Here is a 22,595-nt window from a genome sequence, read left to right as displayed (position 1 = left end):
GACAAGTTACTTCAGAAGACTGAGCTAAAGAGCTGTCTCATTCTATTCTCTGCTCTACTTGTCAGGTATTATGTCTCCTCATGAGCTCTATTCCTACAGAGATTCAGCTGAAGATTTTATCAGCTATATTCAGGATCATAATCCCTGACAAGTAGAGCGTAGAGGAGGATGAGGCAGCTCTTTAGCTCAGTCTTCTGAAGTAACTTATCCTTGTGTGTTCTAATACGATGGCGGCCATTTTATGTCTCCAAATGATTGCTTCCTGTGCAAAATGAGCCGTTATAGCTAAATCATTGGGAATATATTTATAATAAGATAATATTTGAACTTTTTAATTTTCTTAATTCCTGGAGAACCCCTTTAAGAACATTGTTTAAAAACTGATCCAGTTGGATGCTAGTCCTGTATTTTTTTTTCTAACTGTTCTAATCGTTAACACTTTACAGTTTTTTTGTTTTTTCCCTAGTTTATGAAAATGTCCAGGTTATTTTAAAATTGCAGCTTTACAACATTTGTCATTGTACAATAGTAAACCGCTTTGATGACAGTCATAGGAGTATAATTAGATGCCACTGTCATTTAGTCTTTACTTGGCTGGATTTACATGAGTAGCATGACAAAACCGCCTGCTTTTGCCAGGGTGTTGCGATGTGTTTTTTATTTTTTTAACTGTGCTACCAAAAACTGCTTCACAAAACCATTTCAAACACGTGTGGTTTTGCAGTGATGCACTCCGGCACCGTGTAAACTGTGTTCAGTTCACTTTTTATAGTGAAACAAGTTCAGACCATACGTTGATCATGTGGCTGAATTGTATCTGATCATTGCATTGTTAAAGAATCTGTCACCACCTGTAACCCCTATAAAACAGCTAGAAGTAATGCACAGTGTGACACTGATTTTAAATAGTTTTCTATTAATCAAACTCGCTTGCATTCCCCCACACTTGGTAGAAAAGGTTCTGAGTTGTACACATCAATCGTGAGTAAACCACAACTTCATCCCTTCGCTCTGCCCCATGTCTTGAATATTTATAATCGGCAGCTTATGCACATCATTAGGAGGAATCATCAGGACGCAAGGGGGGGATGATTACAGTATCGCAGTGGAAGTTAGTTGGGGAGTTTTACGAAAGGAATTACATCTTCAGAAGCAGAGCTCTTCCAGCTTTACAGCAGTGGTATTAGCAGGGGGTATCATAGTATGGTGTCAGATCCTCTTTAAAGGGTTTGTCAGCATAAAAATAGGTATTAACCTGGCTGACATTAGTGATGTAGTAATGTCAGCTGAACATAACTATATTAGTGCCACCTCACTTCGTGCTGCTGTTATTGAGAAAAAAAGAACTTTTATATTCTGCAAATGGTCCTCTAGGTGCAGGAGGGGGGGGGGGGGGGTTTGCTCCTGCTCCTAGAGGCTCCGTTCTCCCCCCATTCTGGCTGCGCCTTGTTACACTTGATTGGCCAGGCCAGGCAGCGTTGGTCTCCGCTTGCCAGCCCGGTCTCCTTTTGGAAATCTGGCACCTGCGCCGCCCCGTTCAGTATTCGGCGCAGACGCGAGATTTTCGCAAGAGACAGGGTCGGCAAGCGGAGACCAACGCTGCCTGGCCCTGTCAATCAAGAAGTGTAGCAAGGCGCGGCCAGAGGTGGGAGAACGGAGCCTCTAGGAGCAGGAGAACCCCCCAAAGAGGATCATTTGCATGTTTGTTTGTTTTTTGTTTTTTTTTCCTCAAACGGCGGCACGCTGTGGGGTGGCACTAATGTACTAATGTCAGCTGAACATAACTATACCGCTAATGTCAGACAGGTTAATACTCATTTTCCTGCTGACAGAAACCCTTTAAAGGCAACCTGTCAGGTTGAACATGGTTTTTGAGCCAGCCTGTTAAAGAGCAAGAGAAGCTGAGCAGGTTGATTATATATTTTTGTGAGAAAATATTCTATACAAACTGTATTAAAGTGATATCCGTTTTCATTCTGGGCTTTGAAGTCAACGAGACGGTCCTATCAGTGATTGACAGCTATCTGAATGCAGAGTCATAGAGGGAAGACCTCCTCCCTGAATTTAAAGCCAAAAATGAGCAGGAATTTAAATGAATAAAATACAAGTTTTACTGGATCATTTCCCATAAAACTATACATCAATCTGCTACACTTCTCTAGCTCTATAACACACTGCCTGTTAGTTTTATTGTATTTTTATGGTGACTGGTTCCGTTTTAAAGAGAACTTGTCAGCAGATTCCCTCTTCCATTCAGTCTTCTCCTCACCCAGCTTGACCAGAGCGTCAGATCTTTCTCTATATGCAAGTAGCTATGTGCAATTAATTGAAATATTATTGTACTGCTTATTGACGTGGATTTGTGGTACGGAATCTGCACCTCAAATCTGCATCAATTTTGGCATTGCCGTGTCTGTGCTTACCCTAAAGTTGGGGACAAAAAATATAAAACACAGGCAAAGAACTTTCAATTTAAGGAATTGCTTAGTTTTCTTCTTTTCTCAAGTATAACGTACTTGCTGATTCCTGCTTTGTAGGTTTTCTCCTGCCTGAGGTGGCGCGATAGATTCAGGCTGGTGTCTGAAAATGTTGGCTTAAAGCATGGTGATCTAGCTGTGCTAACTCTTCACTGGAACTGGGTTGCGAAGCATTCCGTAAAACAGATTTCAGAAATCTTGCTCGGACATGAACTTCACAGGTTAGTGTTAGAACAATTGTTTTAAAGGACCTATTTCATTTTCTTTGATTAAGGGTACTTTCACACTAGCGTTTGTCTTTTCCAGCACTGAGTTCCGTCCTAGGGGCTCAAATCCGGAATAGAACTGATAAGTTTTATCCTAATGCATTCTGAATGGAGAGTAATCCGTTCAGGATGCATCAGGATGTCTTCATTTCAGTCTTTTTGACTGATCAGGCTTTTCAGAAAACCGTAGCATGCAGTATTTTTACCTCCGGCCAAAAAGCCTGAACACTTTGACTGAACGCCGGATCAGGCCTTTTTCCCATTGACTTGCATTAACGCCGGATCATGCGCCGTGTGTTCAGTCAAACCGGATCCGGCTTTTGCATGTTAAACCCGAAAAATGGGAAAAAAAAGATAGTCCATAAATGGCGGATCCGTTTTTGCCAATGCATTTTTACATTGTGATCAAAATCCTGATCAGGATTCAAATGTAATCCGGTGGGCAGTTCCAGTGTTGGAATTGAACGCTGGATTTAAACAACGCTAGTGTGAAAGTAGCCTAAGAGAGTCTGTTCCTTCTTTATCATAGGTTTAGTAGCTTCTACAAGTCTTCATTATAACTTTCAGCCTTTGTGTCAGTTTTGTTAGTACATGTACCACCTGGAGAGGGTAACTACTAAAGTTTGCTATTGTCCATGCTGCTACTTTTCATGCACAAGTTAACCATGTTGCCATGTCAAATTAATTTTCTTTCTAGACTTTCCGAGGAAGTCCAGTCCTTATCTGTGACTATTCAGGAGTGTCTATCATCTTCTCAATCACCTGCTAGCATAAAGTTATTGCAAAAAGTTCTTGTTAGACCGCTACCATTCAAGGTATTTATATTCAGTCCATGACATTGTTACCATTTAGTGTTACATATATCCACGTAAAGTATCAATACCCTCCATAGTATTTACTGAGGATAATTTGCATGTATAAAATGTTGTGCATTATTAGGCATTTTCTAGCTTTCCATCTTTTGTATTGTAATATATCGTGACTGTAAAATGGATACAATCTCAAACAATAGGGTAGAATATTATTCAGCCCTGGTGAGGCCTTATTCACATGTCCATATTCATTTTTTTATCCATGGGGGAAAAAAAGTCAGTTTTTCATTGATGACAATGTATGCGTTGCATCCATTTTTGTTCTGTGTGCATTTTTCTCACTTGTCTCATTGGCGAACACAGGACCAGGAGTATAGCTTCTGCCACTAGGAGGCCAACACTATGCCAAAAGTGTTAACTCCTACTGCCAGCTATACCCTCTCTTACTGGGAGAGAGCTAACCATTTTTAGCTTGGTTTCTTTTGGAGGCTTTTTCTAATGTCATTTACATAATTATTTGAGTGGGGGGAGTGTCACATTCTGGGGTATGTATTCTTCCCCTCCACCTCGTTTCCTATCTTTCTCTTGGGTTCCTGGCAGATGTTTTTCGCCAACTCCACCCCCCCCCAAGCCTTCCTCTGGATCAACTTGCAGGATAACAGGCCGAACTGGATGGACAAATGTCCTTTTTCAGCCTTATGTACTATATGTATGTACTATGTTACAGTCCAAGCGTCCTGGTGGCTGAAGGAGTCAAAGCTCTCGATCAACATCTTGGAACTTTGCACCATCTACTTATCCCTTCTTTAAAATTCTTGTCATTTTTCTGACCATGTGGTAAGGACCATTATTAAGGCCAGGAAACCTGCTTCAGCTAAAATCTACCTTTGGACCTGGAAGTCTTTTGCCATATAGACTAGACCTCGGCCCCAGACTCGGTTCCATCAAAGGCCAGGTGTCTACCTTCTCTTTTTTTTTTTTATATAACTTCTATTGCCCTCAAAGGCTCAAATTAGGTCTTTTTTTGCAAGGTGTAGCTCGCTTTGTTCCCACCTATCGTCCCTTCTCATCATTGTGGGGTTTGAGCTTAGTTCTTGACTCCCTTCAGTAGTCTCCATTAGATTTTGCTTTTCTCCTCTCTTGGAAGGTAGCCATTTTGGTCACCATCACTATGATAAGGAGAGTCTCAGAATTGGGGGGCCCCTTCCTGCAACACCCCCTTCCTGCTGCTTCACCAAGATGACGTGGTTCTCCACCCTGTGCCATCTTTCTCCCAAAGGTAGCTTCCTTCTTTCATCTTAACAGGGACATTGTGCTTCCTTCCTTTTGCCCTTCACTAGCCTATCCCAGAGAACACTCTATCATCTGGATGTTCTCCAGGTATTACGGTTTACTAGTCCGTAATGACCCCCAGAAAGGTTCAACAGCCTCCAGAGCCACAATCAAGCAGTGGATTTGGTTGACTATTGTTGAGGCCTATTTCACCAAAGACGAGGCACACCCTCTGAGTCGCAGCACATTCGACAAGAGCAGTTAGGGGCTTCTTGGTCAGTGTGGCACTGTGCTCTCCAAGTGTGTAAGGCGTCTCCATGGTCGTCTCTTCACAAGTTTACAAAATTTTACCAGGGGCATATCTTTGCATCCACATATGTTTCACTGGGCCGAAAGATGCTGCGGACCACTGTGCCCTAGACACTCCCCATTGGTGTGACTTGCCTCCTTAGGCGTCTCCTGTTTTTTCCCTACTCTGTTGACTGCTTTTGAATGTCCCATGTGTTCCCCAGTGACGCGAACATGAAAAGGAGATTTTTTTTTTTTTGTATACTCAGCTGTTAAAATCTTTGTCACAGAGTTTATTGGGAAACACAGCACCCACTTAGGTGTGAATTGTTTTTCCATTTTTTATTTATATATTTTTTTTTCCCCCTTCACTGTATGGGTTGTGAGTTGCTAGGTTCCAACCTGTCTCAGATTCCTACACCCCCCCCCCCCCCCCTACTTTTACTGCTTCTCTTTTATTGCTCATACTGCTAGTGTAATAAAAAATAAAAAAAATTGTAGGAGGATTGCCTCCTACAGACGATAAGCTCAAAATGGTTAGCTCTCTCTGGGTAGAAGGGGATATAGCTGGCAGGGGTTAACAATTTTTGGCTTAATGTCCGCCTCCTAGTGGCAGCAGTTTTACCCATTGTCCTGCTTGCCCCAAGGAACTTTTCGAGAGAGATTTTATTGGCGAGTACAAAAACTGCCTCCTTTTTTTGTCTCAATGTGCCATCTGGGACTTGACCAATTTGTAGCAACAATTGACCGAACACTGTGTGCTGTCCATGGTTTTCACAAACCCATACACTTGAATGGGAATGTTTGCTCCAAAACAAACTGACCAACAAGTAGCACTTGCTTCCACCTTCATTGGTCTGCAGAAAAAAAAAAATGCTTCTGAATGTACCTTTTGAATTCATTGGATCCATGTGCTATCCATGGAGAACTTCACTGATGTGTGAATAAGGCCAAAATCCAGAACAACAGATTGTGTGCAGAAGTACTGCAATTATTTACATTCATACTTTTGAGCAAGGAGAACAGTTTTCTATTGAATCTTGGGATAATCTGAACTGTTAACCTTCCAGATATCTAAAAAATTTCATCTTTTAGAATGTGCAAGATCTACAGTGGGATGCGAAAGTTTGGGCAACCTTGTTAATCGTCATGATTTTCCTGTATAAATCGTTGGTTGTTAGGATAAAAAATGGCAGTTAAATATATCATATAGGAGACACACACAGTGATATTTGAGAAGTGAAATTAAGTTTATTGGATTTACAGAAAGTGTGCTATAATTGTTTAAACAAAATTAGGCAGGTGCATAAATTTGGGCACTGTTGTCATGTTATTGATTCCAAAACCTTTAGAACTAATTATTGGAACTCAAATTGGCTTGGTAAGCTCAGTGACCCCTGACCTACATACACAGGTGAATCCAATTATGAGAAAGAGTATTTAAGGGGGTCAATTGTAAGTTTCCCTCCTCTTTTAATTTTCTCTGAAGAGTAGCAACATGGGGGTCTCAAAACAACTCTCAAATGACCTGAAGACAAAGATTGTTCACCATCATGGTTTAGGGGAAGGATACAGAAAGCTGTCTCAGAGATTTCAACTGTCTGTTTCCACAGTTAGGAACATATTGAGGAAATGGAAGACCACAGGCTCAGTTCAATTTAAGGCTCGAAGTAGCAGACCAAGTAAAATCTCGGCTAGACAGAAGTGACGAATGGTGAGAACAGTCAGAGTCAACCCACAGACCAGCACCAAAGATCTACAACATCATCTTGCTGCAGATGGAGTCACTGTGCATCATTCAACCATTCGGCGCACTTTACACAAGGAGATGCTGTATGCGAGAGTGATGCAGAGGAAGCCTTTTCACCGCCCACAGCACAAAAAGTGCCGCTTGAGGTGGGCTAAAGCACATTTGGACAAGCCAGCTTCATTTTGGAATAAGGTGCTGTGGACTGATGAAACTAAAATTGAGTTAACTGGCCATAACAAGGGGCGTTATGCATGGAGGAAAAAGAACACAGCATTCGAAGAAAAACACCTGCTACCTACAGTAAAATATGGTGGTGGTTCCATCATGCTGTGGGGCTGTGTGGCCAGTGCAGGGACTGGGAATCTTGTCAAAGTTGAGGGACGCATGGATTCCACTCAGTATCAGCAGATTCTGGAGACCAATGTCCAGGAATCAGTGACAAAGCTGAAGCTGCGCCGGGGCTGGATCTTTCAACAAGACAACGACCCAAAACACTGCTCAAAATCCACTAAGGCATTTATGCAGAGGAACAAGTACAACGTTCTGGAATGGCCATCTCAGTCCCCAGACCTGAATTTAATTAAAAATCTGTGGTGTGACTTAAAGAGAGCTGTCCATGCTCGGAAGCCATCAAACCTGAATGAACTAAAGATGTTTTGTAAAGAGGAATGGTCCAAAATACCTTCAACCGGAATCCAGACTCTCATTGGAACCTACAGGAAGCGTTTAGAGGCTGCAATTTCTGCAAAAGGAGGATCTACTAAATATTGATTTCATTCCTTTTTTGTGGTGCCCAAATTTATGCACCTGCCTAATTTTGTTTAAACAATTATAGCACACTTTCTGTAAATCCAATAAACTTCACTTCACTTCTCAAATATCACTGTGTGTGTCTCCTATATGATATATTTAACTGACATTTTTTATCGTAACAACCAACGATTTATACAGGAAAATCATGACGATTAACAAGGTTGCCCAAACTTTCGCATCCCACTGTATATATCTGTACCCGGCATTAGCATCATTATAGATTGAGTTATTGGATTGTTCCTGTTATTTCCCTGTGGTGTGTTAGTGAATTCTCTTTTTCATGCTTCAACATTTTATTTTGCATTATACAGGAAGATGCTATAATACAAAGTGTGCAGAAGTTAAAAGAGCTCAGTGCTCCGCTTAATGTCACAGAGCTGAGGCCGGTTAAGCAAGAAAGCACATGGGAGCTGGAGATCTGCAAATTAAAAGCCGCTTGCTCATCTTGGGAAACAAAGTTCAGTTTGCTGAAAGCTTGGGCCTCTGTCCTTCAAGCAAATAATCAGGAAGACATTAATGCTGGTAAACTGCATTCATTAATAACCGCATTTAGTATTTGTATGGTATATTTAGGTATACAACAGGTTATCAGCATCTTTGTATTTACAGAGATTTAATGATGTAGGCTTAGGCTACTTTCACACTTGCGGCAGAGTAATCCGGCAAGCGGTTCCATCGGATCCTGATCAGTCAGAAAAACGCATTGAAATGCAGGATCCGTCTTTCAGGTGTAATCCGGAAAAAACGGATCCGACTTTTTTTTTTTGCATGCGCAAACCAGAAGGACGGTTCCGGCATTGCGGTATTTTGACTGCCAGCTCCAGCACTAATACAGTTCCTATGGAAAAAAATCAGGATACAGCATTTGGGCAAAGTCTTCCGGTTTTTTTGGGGGGCAGGAGATAAAACCGTAGCATGCTGTGGTAATATCTCCTTCCTGATCAGTCAAAAAGACTGAACTGAAGACATCCTGATTCATCTCCATTCAGAATGCATGGGGATAAAACTGATCAGTTCTTTTCCGGTATAGAGCCCCTAGGACGGAACTCAGTGCCGGAAAAGAAAAACGCAATTGTTAAAGTACCCTTATGCTGTATTATTGGAGATATATAGTAAAACATTTAGCTTGTTAAAGGGGGGAAATTCCCTTTTAATTCATTGTCCGTTCTTGAGAAGTATTCAGAAGGTAGAAAACCTTCATTTGAGTATCCAAAGCCAAGGCCCAGTTTACATGGGAAATGATTGGGAACAAACCGTTTTGCCTGTTTGTCAGGTGATCATGCTACCTTTTACATAGGACATGTATCAGAACAAGCTTTTGTACAAATTGTCTGTATCCTCAGGCCGTACAAATACCCTAAAATGCTAGCCTAACATTTTCTGCCGATTCCAGATATTTCAGTTCTTTGACAGCAACCATTGCCATTGGAATATCTTATTTAAATGCTGACGTCAAGGAGTTTATTTTACTTCATCTATTTTTACTTCACGACTTTCTGTATTATGTCTGGTTTTAAAACAAATTGTTGATTCTTAATCTTTTTTTCAAATGGCCGCGCCCTACTTTACAAGTAACCATACCTTATTGTGTCCTTAATTTAAGACCACCTAATTGAGTCTGTGGAATTACTGAGGTTACAGTTGCAGAAACAAGGAGTTCTTCTTGGTCCTGGAGACCGGAGTCAGGAAGAGAGTATGTGTACACCACTAAACCAAGAATGTTTGCCAAAGCTTTCAAGTCGTGTTCAAATGTGGCCTGGAATGGAGTACCTCATGCTCTTGTGGCAGTACAAAATGATTACTGACCTGTTGTCCCATTCTTATTATGTTCGGTGAGTAAGTGGCAAATGTGTATTAGGAAACAGTACATATAATTATGTCAAGTGATTGACCACTTGTCAATCTCCTCCTCCACAGGAAGAACATACAGTCAGACCTAAACCAGTTGGTTGCATTTTGCCTGGAACATACACCAGTTTCTGTAGAGCATCTTCGAGCCTTCTGCTTTCTTAGCCAACAGCCTGAGGTATTACTATGTTAATGAACAGAGGCATTGTTAGACATCATGTGCGCATGGAACCTGTACAGCTGTACGCAAAGTAATCTAGTTACTCAATGTGCCACCAGTAGGGATAGTCTGCCCTAGATGCAGTTGTTTGCCTGAACTCATTATACTCCTTTCAGTAACCTTGAAAATCACCGGATTGTGCTGTGATTTTATGGCAACTTTGTTGCAGACTTTATCTTTTGTGTATATATTTAAAATCACAGCATGTCCTCCAATCTAGACTCATTCCCTTATATTGCACTGTACCTACTTGTAGTTTTTCTGCAGAGTTTGCACCATGATTCAATTAGGTTTGAATGTGGCCTTATAGGGGTTGTCTGGTTTCAGCAGAATTACTTGTTTCATTTAGTAGATCCTTTAGTAGTTATTTAGCGGGTCTTTAATCTACCAATGTACTTTTAGGGCTAGTTCACACAGAGCTTTTTTCTTATAGAAGTTAGTGCAGATTCCACACCAGAAAACGCAGGTAAAATGCACGGTAAGGGTCCATTCACACGTCCGTAGTGCATTGCACATCCGCTAATTACGGATTCGCAATACAGCTGGCCGGCGGACAAGAAGAGGACTTGTTCTATTTTCTTGCTGAGTCGCGGACGGGAAGACCGACGGCGCGTTCCGGAAATGCGGATGCGGATAGCACACTGTGCTGTCGGCATCCATTCCTGCCCCATAGAGAATGGATGGGCCCGCACCTGTTCCGCAATTTAAGGAAATTATGCAGAGTCTGCAGACCCATTATTACGGATGCTTGAAGGGAACCTAAATGCCTCCCATTATTTTAAATGGGAGGCTGCATTGCTGTTCTTGTGACCACAGTTTATCTTCTGTGACAGTGCCATGAAGGGATTTGTCAATTTTTGGCACCATTTACACACAGTGCTAGAAACTGCGGTGAGTATCTGATTGCAATTTAACTCCATTCAGTGAGGCTAAACATGCAAGCCAGTCTGCCGCATTCAAATTGACGAACCACAGCAGAAGCTAGCAGAAATCCACATGTGAACTAGCCTTTAGATACATTTTCACACTTGTTGATTTAGTAGTGATGTAGTAGGCACTTTATCTTTAGCCGATATACGTTTAGCATCAATGTAACTTTTCTTTATTGTAAGGTAAAAAATTACCTGGATTTAATATGCACTTAAATGAGGAATTTTCATTATAGGTTAATTCTGGTGATGTTGCGTTATTGTGGTCAGAGTTGATCAGCAGCGTATTGTCATCGTTCTGGAATAGCACTGTAACCACTGATCCAGACTATTGGGCATCCTGGAAACTGCACATCTGCCCAGATGATGCAACCATTCCCCAAACTCTCATGGAGCTTTCTATGAAGGTTTGTAAGCACTGCACTTGACAAATTCTGTAATATTGTGGCGATAAGTGTTTCTCACTGTAAATTACTTATTTATAAATTTAACTAAAGTATTAACTGGTATCTTGACGTTTGTTAAATTTGATAGTATATTTTTTGGTTGTGTGAAAAAGACATATAAAGCTATATTAAGCTTTACCACTTAAAGGGGTTGTCCGGGATTGGGAAGATTGGTGTGTCTGGATAAGTGTCCTAAATTTTACACTCATGCCTCTCCTACCTTTACCAGACAATTCCTTTTCCACTTTTGCCATTGAGAAAATCCCAGCCAAAGTTCCGTTCATCTTACAGTCAGTGATGTACTGGGTCCCTTTCTGCCGATCGAAGCCTCTTCTTCCACCCAGCAGTGAGCCCGGTGATGTCACCGGCTCTGATGGGTGGACTTTAGCGCTGCCTTAGCCAGTAAAACCCCTTTAAGTACAATGCACATACAAACCAGTGCTTCCAATTGAACCATGCCATTATATATTTTGATTAATAAAGTCATTCTTTTACAGGGTCCTGGTATTTTAAACAGAGCTGTGCTTTCAAAATGCTTCTGTGAAGTTCTGACAGGCAGCAGCAAGGCACCATTGTGGGAAATGAAAGGGCTTCCAGATCTTCTGTCTTCACGTGTGAGTCTTGGAGAAGGAGTAGAGAGACTTCAGCAGCTGCATGAAATCAGTTCCACGCTTTGGACGAATATGGCATTCTCTTCCTTGGCAGGCTTTAGGTATGGAACCATAGCATAATTTCATGCTGGTCTCGATGAGCCCTGTTGCTCTGGAGGATGCATTTAATTTGAGGAGGTGAACAACTTGTCATAGTTGAAATACATCCTCCAGAAGTTGATCCGCATGACTGAAATCTACACCAGCTCATAGCTGGCATAGATTTCAGTCATCATTTATACCACCTTCTGGCATAAATTATTATAAATGTGCCTGGGGCCAATGGCCTTCCCTATGCCCTATCCTCACCATACCCCCTTTTTGGAAACTGATGAGGGTGGCAAAAGCACTGCAATTGCAAATAAATTTAATCGCAGGGGCATTTAAAAAAAAAGTTGCCAAAAACTGGTTTTGTGACCTTGGATACATCTCCAACTTTGAGGTAAATGGGTAAAGTAAGTTAGTTATGACTTTTAAGGGTGCATTCTCACGACCATGGAATGGCTGTTCTTTTGCTTTTTTATGAGATAAACATATACACTTGCAAAACTCCCCACTTCTGAGTGCTGACTGAGGAAGTCTGCTGTAATGTTTTACGTTCTATTCATCTAAGTGGCTAACAGTCAATCTTTCAGCCCATTGGAAGATTTGTAGAGAAGTTTTTCAGATAAGGTATCTGGTTCCTTCCTGGTGTCTTAAGAAGGCTACTGTACCCATGTTATCTGACATTACTTTCACACATCTATTCAGAACATCTCGAGTCTTTTTGATTGATAACCACACTACACTCAGCTCGTGATAATTGACTTGAGCTCCCCAGCCTGTTAGACCGGCCTCCCTCATCACTGTAATTGACAGACAGATTCCAAAGGATTTCTTTCCATGGGAGGAGCCATCAATCTGGAGCAGAGGATCTGATGAGGTAGAAGAACCTTCTGTCACAACTGGATAGAATGTTGTTTTGGGTTTTGTTTTGAGTAAGAGTATGAAATTGACTCAATTAATACAGGTTGTGGATAGAGCATCCTTGCTTCGTTAAAGTGATATCCTGTTGTTTACACAATTTTTTAAGCTTCTTAATCCCCACCAATAAGGGTTGTGGCCTAAATCTTGCTGCATTTTTGTAGCAAAACTACACTACCTTATAGGTAAACTTAGACTAGACCAGGCATGCTCAACCTGCGGCCCTCCAGCTGTTGTAAAACTACAACTCCCACAATGCCCCACTGTAGGCTGATAGCTGTATGCTGTTCAGGCATGCTTGGAGTTGGCGTTTTGCAACAGCTGGAGGGCCGCAGGTTGAGCATGCCTGGACTAAACAGTTTTTTTGGTGCACGGACGGAATTCTAGAGTAAATATGGCACAGAATTTATGGTAGTCCAAATTTATAAAGGTCCATGCTCCAAAATAGTAAATTTCTCTAATATTAAGGCCCCATGCACACGGCCGTGTGCGGTCCGTGGAACCTCGGCCTGGATCCCTCCTGAGAGCTGGAGCGCACGGTGTCACTGGTTTCTATGACGCCGTGCGCTCCCTGCTGCCGCCGCAATACAGTAATACACTGGTATGATCTATACCAGTGTATTACTGTACTGTGCCGGCAGCAGGGAGCGCACGGCGTCATAGCAACCAGTGACGCCGTGCGCTCCTGCTCTCAGGAGGGATCCAGGCCGCGGTTCCACGGCCCGCACACGGCTGTGAAACATGGCCGTGTGCATGGGGCCTAAGACTGAGATTTGTTTTCTTAGACCAGGCATCCTCAAACTGCGGCCCTCCAGCTGTTGTAAAACTACAACTCCCACAATGCTCTGCTGTAGGCTGATACCTGTAGGCTGTTCGGGCATGCTGGGAGTTGTAGTTTTGCAACAGCTGGAGGGCCGCAGTTTGAGGATGCCTGTCTTAGAAATTCCTAGAAACACTTTCTTGTGACTTGGGATCATATCTGTCTTGATTGATAATCAAATCTAACTCCTGCATTTGAGATATCAGTACTGAGAGATCCTCTACTATTTTCTATTTTGAGTCTGCAATCAATAGGAAATTGTCTAAATAGGGGACAATGCTCATGTCTTGCTTCCTTAGAAAGACCACCTCCAAGCTGGAGTAGGTTTGTGATAGAATCCCATAAACGATTGAAGACTCCATGTGGCTTCATTAGATTCATGCCACTGTGCCATCTGGCCCCTCTATGTTGTGAGGTATAAGTAGGAAGAAGCCAACTCTTTCCTTTGTAGAATGGAGGAAATTCCACCGCCTCTTCCAGACACCGCTCCATCCCATAGCCGTCATAACGCAAATGCAAGCTGTGCTCATGCATGTAACATAGTACATAAGGCCGAAAAAAAGACATTTGTCCATCCAGTTCAGCCTGTCATCCTGCAAGTTGATCCAGAGGTAAGCAAAAAAAAAAAACCCTGTGAGGTAGAAGCCAATTTTCCCCACTTTAGGGGAATAAAAAATTCCTTCCTGACTCCAATCAGGCAATCAGAATAACTCCCTGGATCAACGACCCCTCTCTAGTAGCTATAGCCTGTAATATTATTACACTCCAGAAATACGTCCAGGCCCCTCTTGAATTCCTTTATTGTACTCACCATTACCTCAGGAACATGTCTCCAAGCTCCATGATGCTATTACACATGCACTAGATATGTCTTCCTTGTATAATGGCTCTAGTAAAACTAGTCAAATATGTTAATTTTTTTTAAGAGGCACACCCCTCTTAATACATTAGGTGCATCTCTGACCCTGTGTGTGCCAGAAAGTCAAATCTACACCACCCTATAATTCACTCCAGATTCTAAGCCCTGCTCACACCTCTTTTGGGAAAGTGACAAGCGTGGCATAAAATCCTAAAAATCACACTTTTTTAAAAAAAATTTAAATTTTTCCTTTTCTTTTCTTCTGCAAATTATACGTTTCTGAAGTCACTTTAATGGCCACAGGGTTGATAATTTCCACCAGTGTATCCTTGCAGCCCAAGATAGAGGTATCCTTTAGAGTGTTGTCTTCCTCGCCTTCCAGCAGTTGGTAATTCCCATTTAAAGGCTATGGACACCCTCAGGCATTTTCTTTAGTTTTTTTTTTAATTTATATAGATATATATATATATATATTCACATTTTGGGCAAAAATAATCTTTTTTTAAATTGGTCTTTATTAAAAAAAATATATAATAAAATGAAAAAAACTTTTTGTGATGAAAGCGGTTAAGAATCAGTGTATTTGCAGACTGTCACTCCTGAGTTCCGTCAGCTGACAGCCCATGTGTAGCCTTATCGCTGGTCTCCTGACCTCAAACACTTCTAGCTCATCAAACTGATAAGAATATAGCTTAAAGGGGTTGTCCGGGTTCAAAGCTGAACCTGGACATACCCATATTTTCACCCAGGCAGCCCCCCTGATTTTAGCATCGGAGCATTTCGTGCTCCGATGCGCTCCCTTGCCCTGCACTAGATTGTGCAGGGAACGGGCTCTTTTGTTTACAATAACACCCTGCCGGGCGGAGGCTTCCGCCCGGCAGTGTGTTCGGTGACGTCACCGGCTCTAATGGATGTGCTTTAGCTCTGTCCTAGCTGTTTTACTGGCTAGGGAAGCGCTAAAGCCCGCCCATCAGTGCCGGTGACGTCACCGGGCTTCCTGGCAGCCCCATTGAGAGCCCAGTTTGTCACCGGAACTCCGGAAAATGCCTTTGCCCTGCACAATTTAGCGCATGGCAAAGGAGAGCATCGGAGTATGAACTGCTCGGATGCTCAAGCCAGGATGGCCTGCCTGGGTGAAAACTGAGGTATGTCTGGGTTCAGCTCTGAACCCGGACAACCCCTTTAAATTAAACAAGTGTTTGTTTGAGGTTAGAAGATCGGTGATGAGAGCTCTGCATGAGCAGTCAGTTGATGGAGCTCAGGAGGGACAGTCTGCAAACAGACACATTTTTACTGCTAAAAAATATTAATAAAGACCAATTGGAAAAAATTTTTTGGCCCAAGTGAGTAAAATGCAATTATAAATGCCCCAAAGGTGTCATAGGCGTTTAAAGAGCATCTGTCAACAGATTTGTACCTATAAAACTGTCTGACTTGTTGCATGTGCTCTTGGCAGCTGAAGGCCTTACTGGTCTTCTAACTCTCAGTAAGTATTCATATACGCTTGTTTTCCCAGAAAATCTGTTCGGTATAGCAGTAAGTACTAGACGTGAGGGAGGGGAATCTGTAGTACTGTCTCTTCCCCAGCATCTAGTGAACGACTCTTCCTGTGAAAGCAAGCATATTGCTTATATTCTTCCTAGAAAAATGTTTAGACAGAAATTGTGCAGTATGCAGGTCGGACACAACTTTTGACAACTTTACATTTATAGTCTACATCTGCCAAGAAAAGATTGGGATTATATATTTATTTGTTTTTACAGAAACACTGATGCCAGACTTCAGGGTCTTCTCTTGTATCATCATTTTGTGGCTCTGAAGGACCTTGTACCAGAAAGTCTTCAAGAGGAATTTTTACAATATTGTGACCACCTACCGATGAAGGACCTCTCTGCATTTCACTATATCCAGGACATCTTGGGAGGCTGGTCTAATGAGGAAAGGTTACCTGGAAACATTGTTAAGCTCTGGTTGACATGTCTACAGCAGTTTTATGCTGATGTCGATGATGCAGTTCAAGCCTCTGAAGCAGCTCATCGGGGTTCTCTGTGGATTAACTTGGGTTTACTGCAGATTCACCTTTGGCTGCCACAAACCAACTTTGACCCAGCAGTAAAAAGAAAATATAAATTACAGTATGCTGAAGAAGAGGTAAGAGTATTGGATTAAAATAAATCCTTTGGTTAAGGCTTTTTTCACTTACTTTTAAGGTTGTGTTATGTTCAGCATGTGCGGGGAAAGCTCCTGCAGCATATTGTTATATGTTTCATTAGACCCTCATTCACTCAACCAGAAGAGTGTTGCATAGTTGTCTGTCAGGCTTGTTTATACATTTTTTATTTTTCGCGCCCATTTTCCTTGGGGACACAGAAGACCTTGGGTATAGCTCAGCTCCCTAGGAGGCGTGACACTAAGTGAAAGCTGTTAAGCCCCTCCTCCAACAGCTATATCCTCAGCCTAGAGAGAGAGACTGCCAGTTTTTGCTTAGTGTCCAAGGAGGCAAGACACTCCCTTCTCTGGGCTGTTTTCTCCTTGTTTAATTTTTGATTTTTACTTTTTCTTCCAGACCATCAGGGAGAACAGAGATGCACTAGACCTCTCTGTTTCTCCCGGGGTTGAGCTGCGCCAGTGTCGGTCACCCTCACTGCTGCCTCCCCCATAGAAGGCAAGGTGGACCAGGGCAGCCTAGCTCCCCTGCATCCCGCCAGCGCAAGGGTCGCCCTCACGCCAAGTCCCTCTTCCAGCGTCCTGCCACTACTAGTAGTTGAAGGGACGACCCTGCTGGAACGGACCGAGGGTGAAGACTGTCAGGGCTGGCTTCTCTAGCCCTATGTCTATCCGGGCCCCTGACTCTTCCGGCCCGCGGGTGCCCACCAGCGGCCAGTATGTACATGCGCCACTCTGGCTCAGGTCCCGGCTGGTGACTCAAATACTTCATCAAAGGCTTCACGGCCTACTAGGGATCGCTGCGCCGCCCCCCAGGCCGGATCCCTGTTAACCCTTTGGGTACTAGTCGGCTCCCAATGGGCCTGTATGGCTGGCCCCTTTTCCTGCCTCTCAGAGAAGCTGTGCCCCTGTATGGTGGCCCCCTGCCTGCCTCAGAGAGGCTGTGTTATCATAAAAAAATTAAATAATAATAAATGGATAAATAACTGATTTCTTGTGGGCTGCGCAGCACGCTGCAGCCTCATCTCAGTAGTGCTGCCTGCATGCATGCCCCCCTTTCATAGGCGGCATTTCGCGCTCCCCGGCTGCGGCGCTGGCCAGGTGAATGTTCCCCTTCTAGGCGGTTTCTTGCCCTCTCCCGGGATACGACGCTGGCCAAGTGCATGCGACCCTTTCTATAGGCAGAATTAGTCACCCTCTCCAGTTATGGTGCCTGCCATGTGCATGACTCTCCTTCCTAGGCGGGATACTGCACTCTCCCTGGCTGCGGGCTGGCCTTGTGCATGACCCCCTTCTATAGGCGGAATACTGCACTTTCACCGCATATGGTGCGGGCCATGTGCACAACCCCCTTCCATAGGCGGAACGCTGCACTCTCACTGGATTCGCTGCCGGCCATGTGCGTGACCCCCTTCTATAGGCGGAACGCTGCACTCTCAACGGATATGGTGCTGGCCATGTGCACGACCCCCTTCCACAGGCGGAACGCTGCACTCACTGGATTCGCTGCCGGCCATAGGCATACTCCCGTAGGCAGAATTCTACGCTCTCACTGGATTCACTGCTGGCCATGTGCATGACCCCCTTCCATTGGTAGTATGCTGCACTCTCATTGGATTCACTGCCGACCTTGGGCATGCCTCCTTCCCTCAGGCGGCATACATACACTCTCACTAACTGGGGTTGTTCTCTCGCCGGTAAGTTGCTGGCCATGTGCATGACCCCCTTCCATGGCGGGGTGCTTGCATTCTCACTGGATCCGCTGCAAGCGGTCACATGGTCGAGAGAGCTGTCTGCAGCGCCCCTCGAATTCTGCGTTGGCTCTGGCGGGACTACGGTTCCCTCGCCTATTACCATTTCCTCCTCTTCGGATGCAGTGTGGTATGAGTCCTTCCTATTGGCGCCCTCTGCGCTTCAGTCTGATCTGCTACCAGGTTCGGGCCGCTCTTCTTGGGGAGGTCACCCAGCTTCTCTTGGGTGCTCGATTATCAAGGGCCGGGGGACCTCCACTTTGGGTTCTTCAGGGTATTCGCCTTCTGCGAGGCGGTGAGCCGGGCGTCTCACAGAGCAACGGGGGTTCTGTTTTTGAGCTGTCCTATGGCTTCCCTGTTGCCCACTTTCGATTGGAGGGTGTTATGCCGGCCCCTGTCTCGATTGCTTTTTCTCACCGGCTCTGTTTTGGCTCCCGCTCTGGGCATATCACTCCGATGTGGCTTCTGCCTCGGCCAGGCTTCAGTGGCTGTTCCTTCACTGCCCTCCCCTCTTGGAGATCCGCGCAAAGGTTTGACGGCCTCCAGGGTGGCTTTCCTCCACTTCACAGAATGGCTATTTCTGAGGTTACCGCACCAAGGGCAGGGTTTCTGCCTTTGGTGTCATCGTTCTTTTCACCAGAGCGGTCGGTGCCTTCTGGGCTGGAGACATTGGCTTTCGGACATGCAATTGTGCAAGGCAGCCACCGGTCTTCCTTGCACGCCTTACCAAGCTCTACAGGGTGCATACTCTGGCTTCGGCGGATGCTGCCTTGGGCCGCCTGGGTTTGCAGGCGGCGGAACCTTGATGCCTTCGGGTGCTTCACCTTGGAGCTGTGGTCCCTCCCCTCTTGGACTGCTCTCGGACGACCCAAGGTCTTCTGTGTCCCCCAACGAAAATGGGCGAGAAAACGAGATTTTTGTATAACTTACCAGTAAAATCTCTTTTTTGCTCTTCCTTGGGGGACACAGCACCCACCCATTCATTGTTTTATTCTACACTGTTTCCGGATTTGGTTTACCCCGTTGGGTAGTTGGCTTGTTGGTTCCACTTGTTGGACATCGCCTTTTCTCACTACTTGGACACGCAACTGGTAGTCTCTCTCCAGGCTGAGGGCATAGCTGTTGGAGGAGGGGCTTAGCAGTTTTCACGTAGTGTCACACCTCCTAGGGAGCTGAGCTATACCCAAGGTCTTCTGTGTCCCCCAAGGAAGAGCGAGAAAGAGATTTTACTGGTAAGTTATACAAAAATCTCGTTTTTTATTATTTACTGTATAGAGCATCCTACTAAAAAAATTGAATATTTTTAGTTTTACAAGGATGAGTATATAGACAACTTTATACTTCAGGAGTACATCAAATACATATACCTCGCACTAAAAGCTCAAATGCTATGTGGGCAGATGTGATTTTATCTGTAAAGATTGTATGTTACGTATAAACTTTTAATATGCGTATTTGTTTGGTTAATAATCATGGAATGTGCAGTGTGTTTATATATGCGCATCACTTTGTGGTGCTTAAAGGGGTTGTCCATCATTGGGACATTAACTGTGGAAAGCAGCTTTGTTAAACCTGTTATACACCTATCTGTTCAGAGGATAGGTCATCAGTAGTAAAGTCTCAGAAAACTCCTTTAACTTTTTTTTTATCTTATTTTATCTTGGAGTTGATTTAACAAAACTAAATGTTTGCATATTTGTTACCTATTTCTTTTTCAGCTGCATGAACTGGACCTCGAATGGAAGACACGCAATTTGTCATGCAGTCTGCTTACAGGAAAAGAGCTTAATGATGGTGCATTGCAAAAACACATGCACCCTCATATAAGGTGAGCTTGTGATGTCCTACCATTAGGGTACAGATATGCAGCGTATGTTCCACAGCAGAACTGCATGCGGAATAGCAGTGGTATATACAGTAGCAGCAACGTGGATGTAATTATTTAAAAAATAAAATAGTATTGTAGTGTATTATATGGGCAATCAGAAGTTTATATTTTCGAGTACTGTATATTGGGGAAATATTTTTTTTTTTATTGTATCTTTAACTAGTATCTTGGTATCTTTAACAATTGGTATTGCCGCATCTGTAATGACCCACTATAATGTTATTTATCTTGTAAAGTGAACCACATTAAAAATTTAATGGTTCATTCCACCTCCTAAACAACGCAACGCAACTCCCCTGCACATATCAGACATTGTAAAAATAAAATTATGGGTCTTTTGACACTGATGACACATTGCTTTTAAAGGGAACCTGTCACCCCTGTTTTGTACCAATTTCTAAAATATTACCCGAGTACTACTACAGAGATATAGAGAGTCCAGGTCACTATTTTATATTTTCATTCTTCCACTGTCAGCTCTCTGAACTGTGTTGAAATACATTTGTCAGCACTGCTGTACAAAAAGTGTTCTGGATTCCTTATGTGCATGTATTACTGTAGATAATAGTCCAAAATCAGGGTGACAAATTTCCTTTGAGGGTACAGTTCCAGTTAGTCGATTTTGCGAAGATTCTTCTGCAGATTTAATATAGATTTTGCTGTGGATTTCACACTGTACATTGGAGAGGATGAAATCTGCAGTGAAAGTTCCGGCATAAAATGAAACGTGGATTTAAAATCCTTATTGTATGCCGCAGATTTATTTTTCACAATGTGTGGATGCCATTTCTTAAAATCTCATCCATATTGCTGATACTGTAAAGTGCTGAAGGTTTTCTTCATACTAATAAGCCGCAATTACGCCATGTGTGAAGTTACCATTGATGATTTCATCTTTAGCATATGTGATATTTATTGTTTATTTTTTTTACTTCTTAAAAATATTTTTTATGTATGGTTTGATATTGATGGTAATACTCTTTAAATAAAAGGTCTAGGAATTACCAGTATGTTTATTATATCATGGTTTGTTGTGTTCAGAACCATATTGACAATAATGAAATAAGTACCTGAACGTACCTGGGTTGAGGAAACATCTAGGTGCTATAGCTGCAGATTTGAATTAGTATGGGAACATGGCAGACTAACATGTATGCCTGAATGTATAAAATGGCTGCTGGCTGAAAGGAATGCCAAATGAACATTATTAAAGGGGATGTATCCTTAGAAAATGACCTATTGTTTAAATCCTGTTTTTATGCTTAACATATTTATTTTTTGATATCATCCTTAACCCGTAGAGGACCCGTGCCGTACACGTACGGCGCAGATGTCTGTGACTTATGGACCGGCAGGAGATGCACCCGCCCAATCCGCGGCAGGGGTCCGGCAGTCACTGATAGCAGGACCCCTACTGCATGTGTCGGCATCTGTGCGCATTAACACTTGATGTTCCGCGATCATTGTGTAAAACTTGCATAAATAAAAAAGTAGACATATTATGTATCGCCGCGTCCGTAATAACCTGCTCTATAAAAATACCACATGACCTAACCCCTCAGGTGAATACCATAAAAAAAAAAAAAAATGTTTCAAAAATGAAATCATTGTGTAAAACTTACATAAATAAAAAAAAAAAAAAAAAAAAGGGCGTTTATTCTACCTTACTTTGAAAACAATAAACAGATTTAGAAAAGAACAACTCAGGCAAGATGGCTGCCCCCATAATTATGTTCATGAAATAGAATAAATCTGCAGTCAGAAAATAAAAACTAATTAGAAAAAATGTGTTGCTAGCTACATTTAACTGGCAGATAACGTTTCTTTTAAGGTAACTGCATGTTATGGTTTGGTTGGTTTTATAACAGATTTTTATGCAGCCAGTGTAAATGTAATTTGTTTTAGGATAAGCCTGTTTGGTCCTAGTTTATCTTTTACAGTTATATGTTCTAAATTACTAACTCTTAAGATGAGCCTTCATAGTGTTTGTAGCATGTACTGCACAAAATGGCCAAATTGTGCAATTTTGATCATATACAGTATTGTGTTGTCAAGAACTAGTGATTGCTTCTTACAACAGCTGCAAATTAGATGATGCCATATCACCAACATATTATTCATTTACATAGAACCTACTCATTGTTCAGAGCTTTGCCGAGTTTGTCCTCACTAACGTAGGTACTTGTCCCCATAGTGGATCATAATCTAAATTTCACAGGCTGTAGCGTTAGCCTCTTGCCCCTTATCATTGTGTCCCTGTGACTGCAGTGAATGATTATTTTAGTAATTAAGTATTCTACAGATTTTTTAATAATCGTGTGATGAGCTCAAATGCATCAGCTCCCCTCAGTGCCTTCGGCTCTCCACTCTCCCACCC

The 22,595-nt window shown here is 42.8% G+C and overlaps 1 protein-coding gene across 1 annotated transcript in view; it reads left to right on the top strand.

Moving 5' to 3' along the window:
• MDN1 (midasin AAA ATPase 1) overlaps positions 1-22,595 on the top strand; it is a 281,392-nt gene that overhangs the window by 187,871 nt on the left and 70,926 nt on the right. Inside the window, exons 54-62 of the mRNA XM_044289668.1 lie at positions 2,538-2,698; positions 3,441-3,558; positions 7,990-8,200; positions 9,282-9,510; positions 9,596-9,704; positions 10,912-11,082; positions 11,619-11,833; positions 16,177-16,564; positions 20,049-20,158. Coding sequence (XP_044145603.1) covers positions 2,538-2,698; positions 3,441-3,558; positions 7,990-8,200; positions 9,282-9,510; positions 9,596-9,704; positions 10,912-11,082; positions 11,619-11,833; positions 16,177-16,564; positions 20,049-20,158 — 1,712 coding nt within the window. The remainder of the gene's footprint in view (positions 1-2,537; positions 2,699-3,440; positions 3,559-7,989; positions 8,201-9,281; positions 9,511-9,595; positions 9,705-10,911; positions 11,083-11,618; positions 11,834-16,176; positions 16,565-20,048; positions 20,159-22,595) is intronic.

This window comes from Bufo gargarizans, chromosome 4 (genome assembly GCF_014858855.1).
Source record: "Bufo gargarizans isolate SCDJY-AF-19 chromosome 4, ASM1485885v1, whole genome shotgun sequence".
NCBI lineage: Eukaryota > Metazoa > Chordata > Amphibia > Anura > Bufonidae > Bufo > Bufo gargarizans.
The sequence above is the reverse complement of the archived record's forward strand: the minus strand, read 5'-3'. Positions and strand labels throughout refer to the sequence as shown.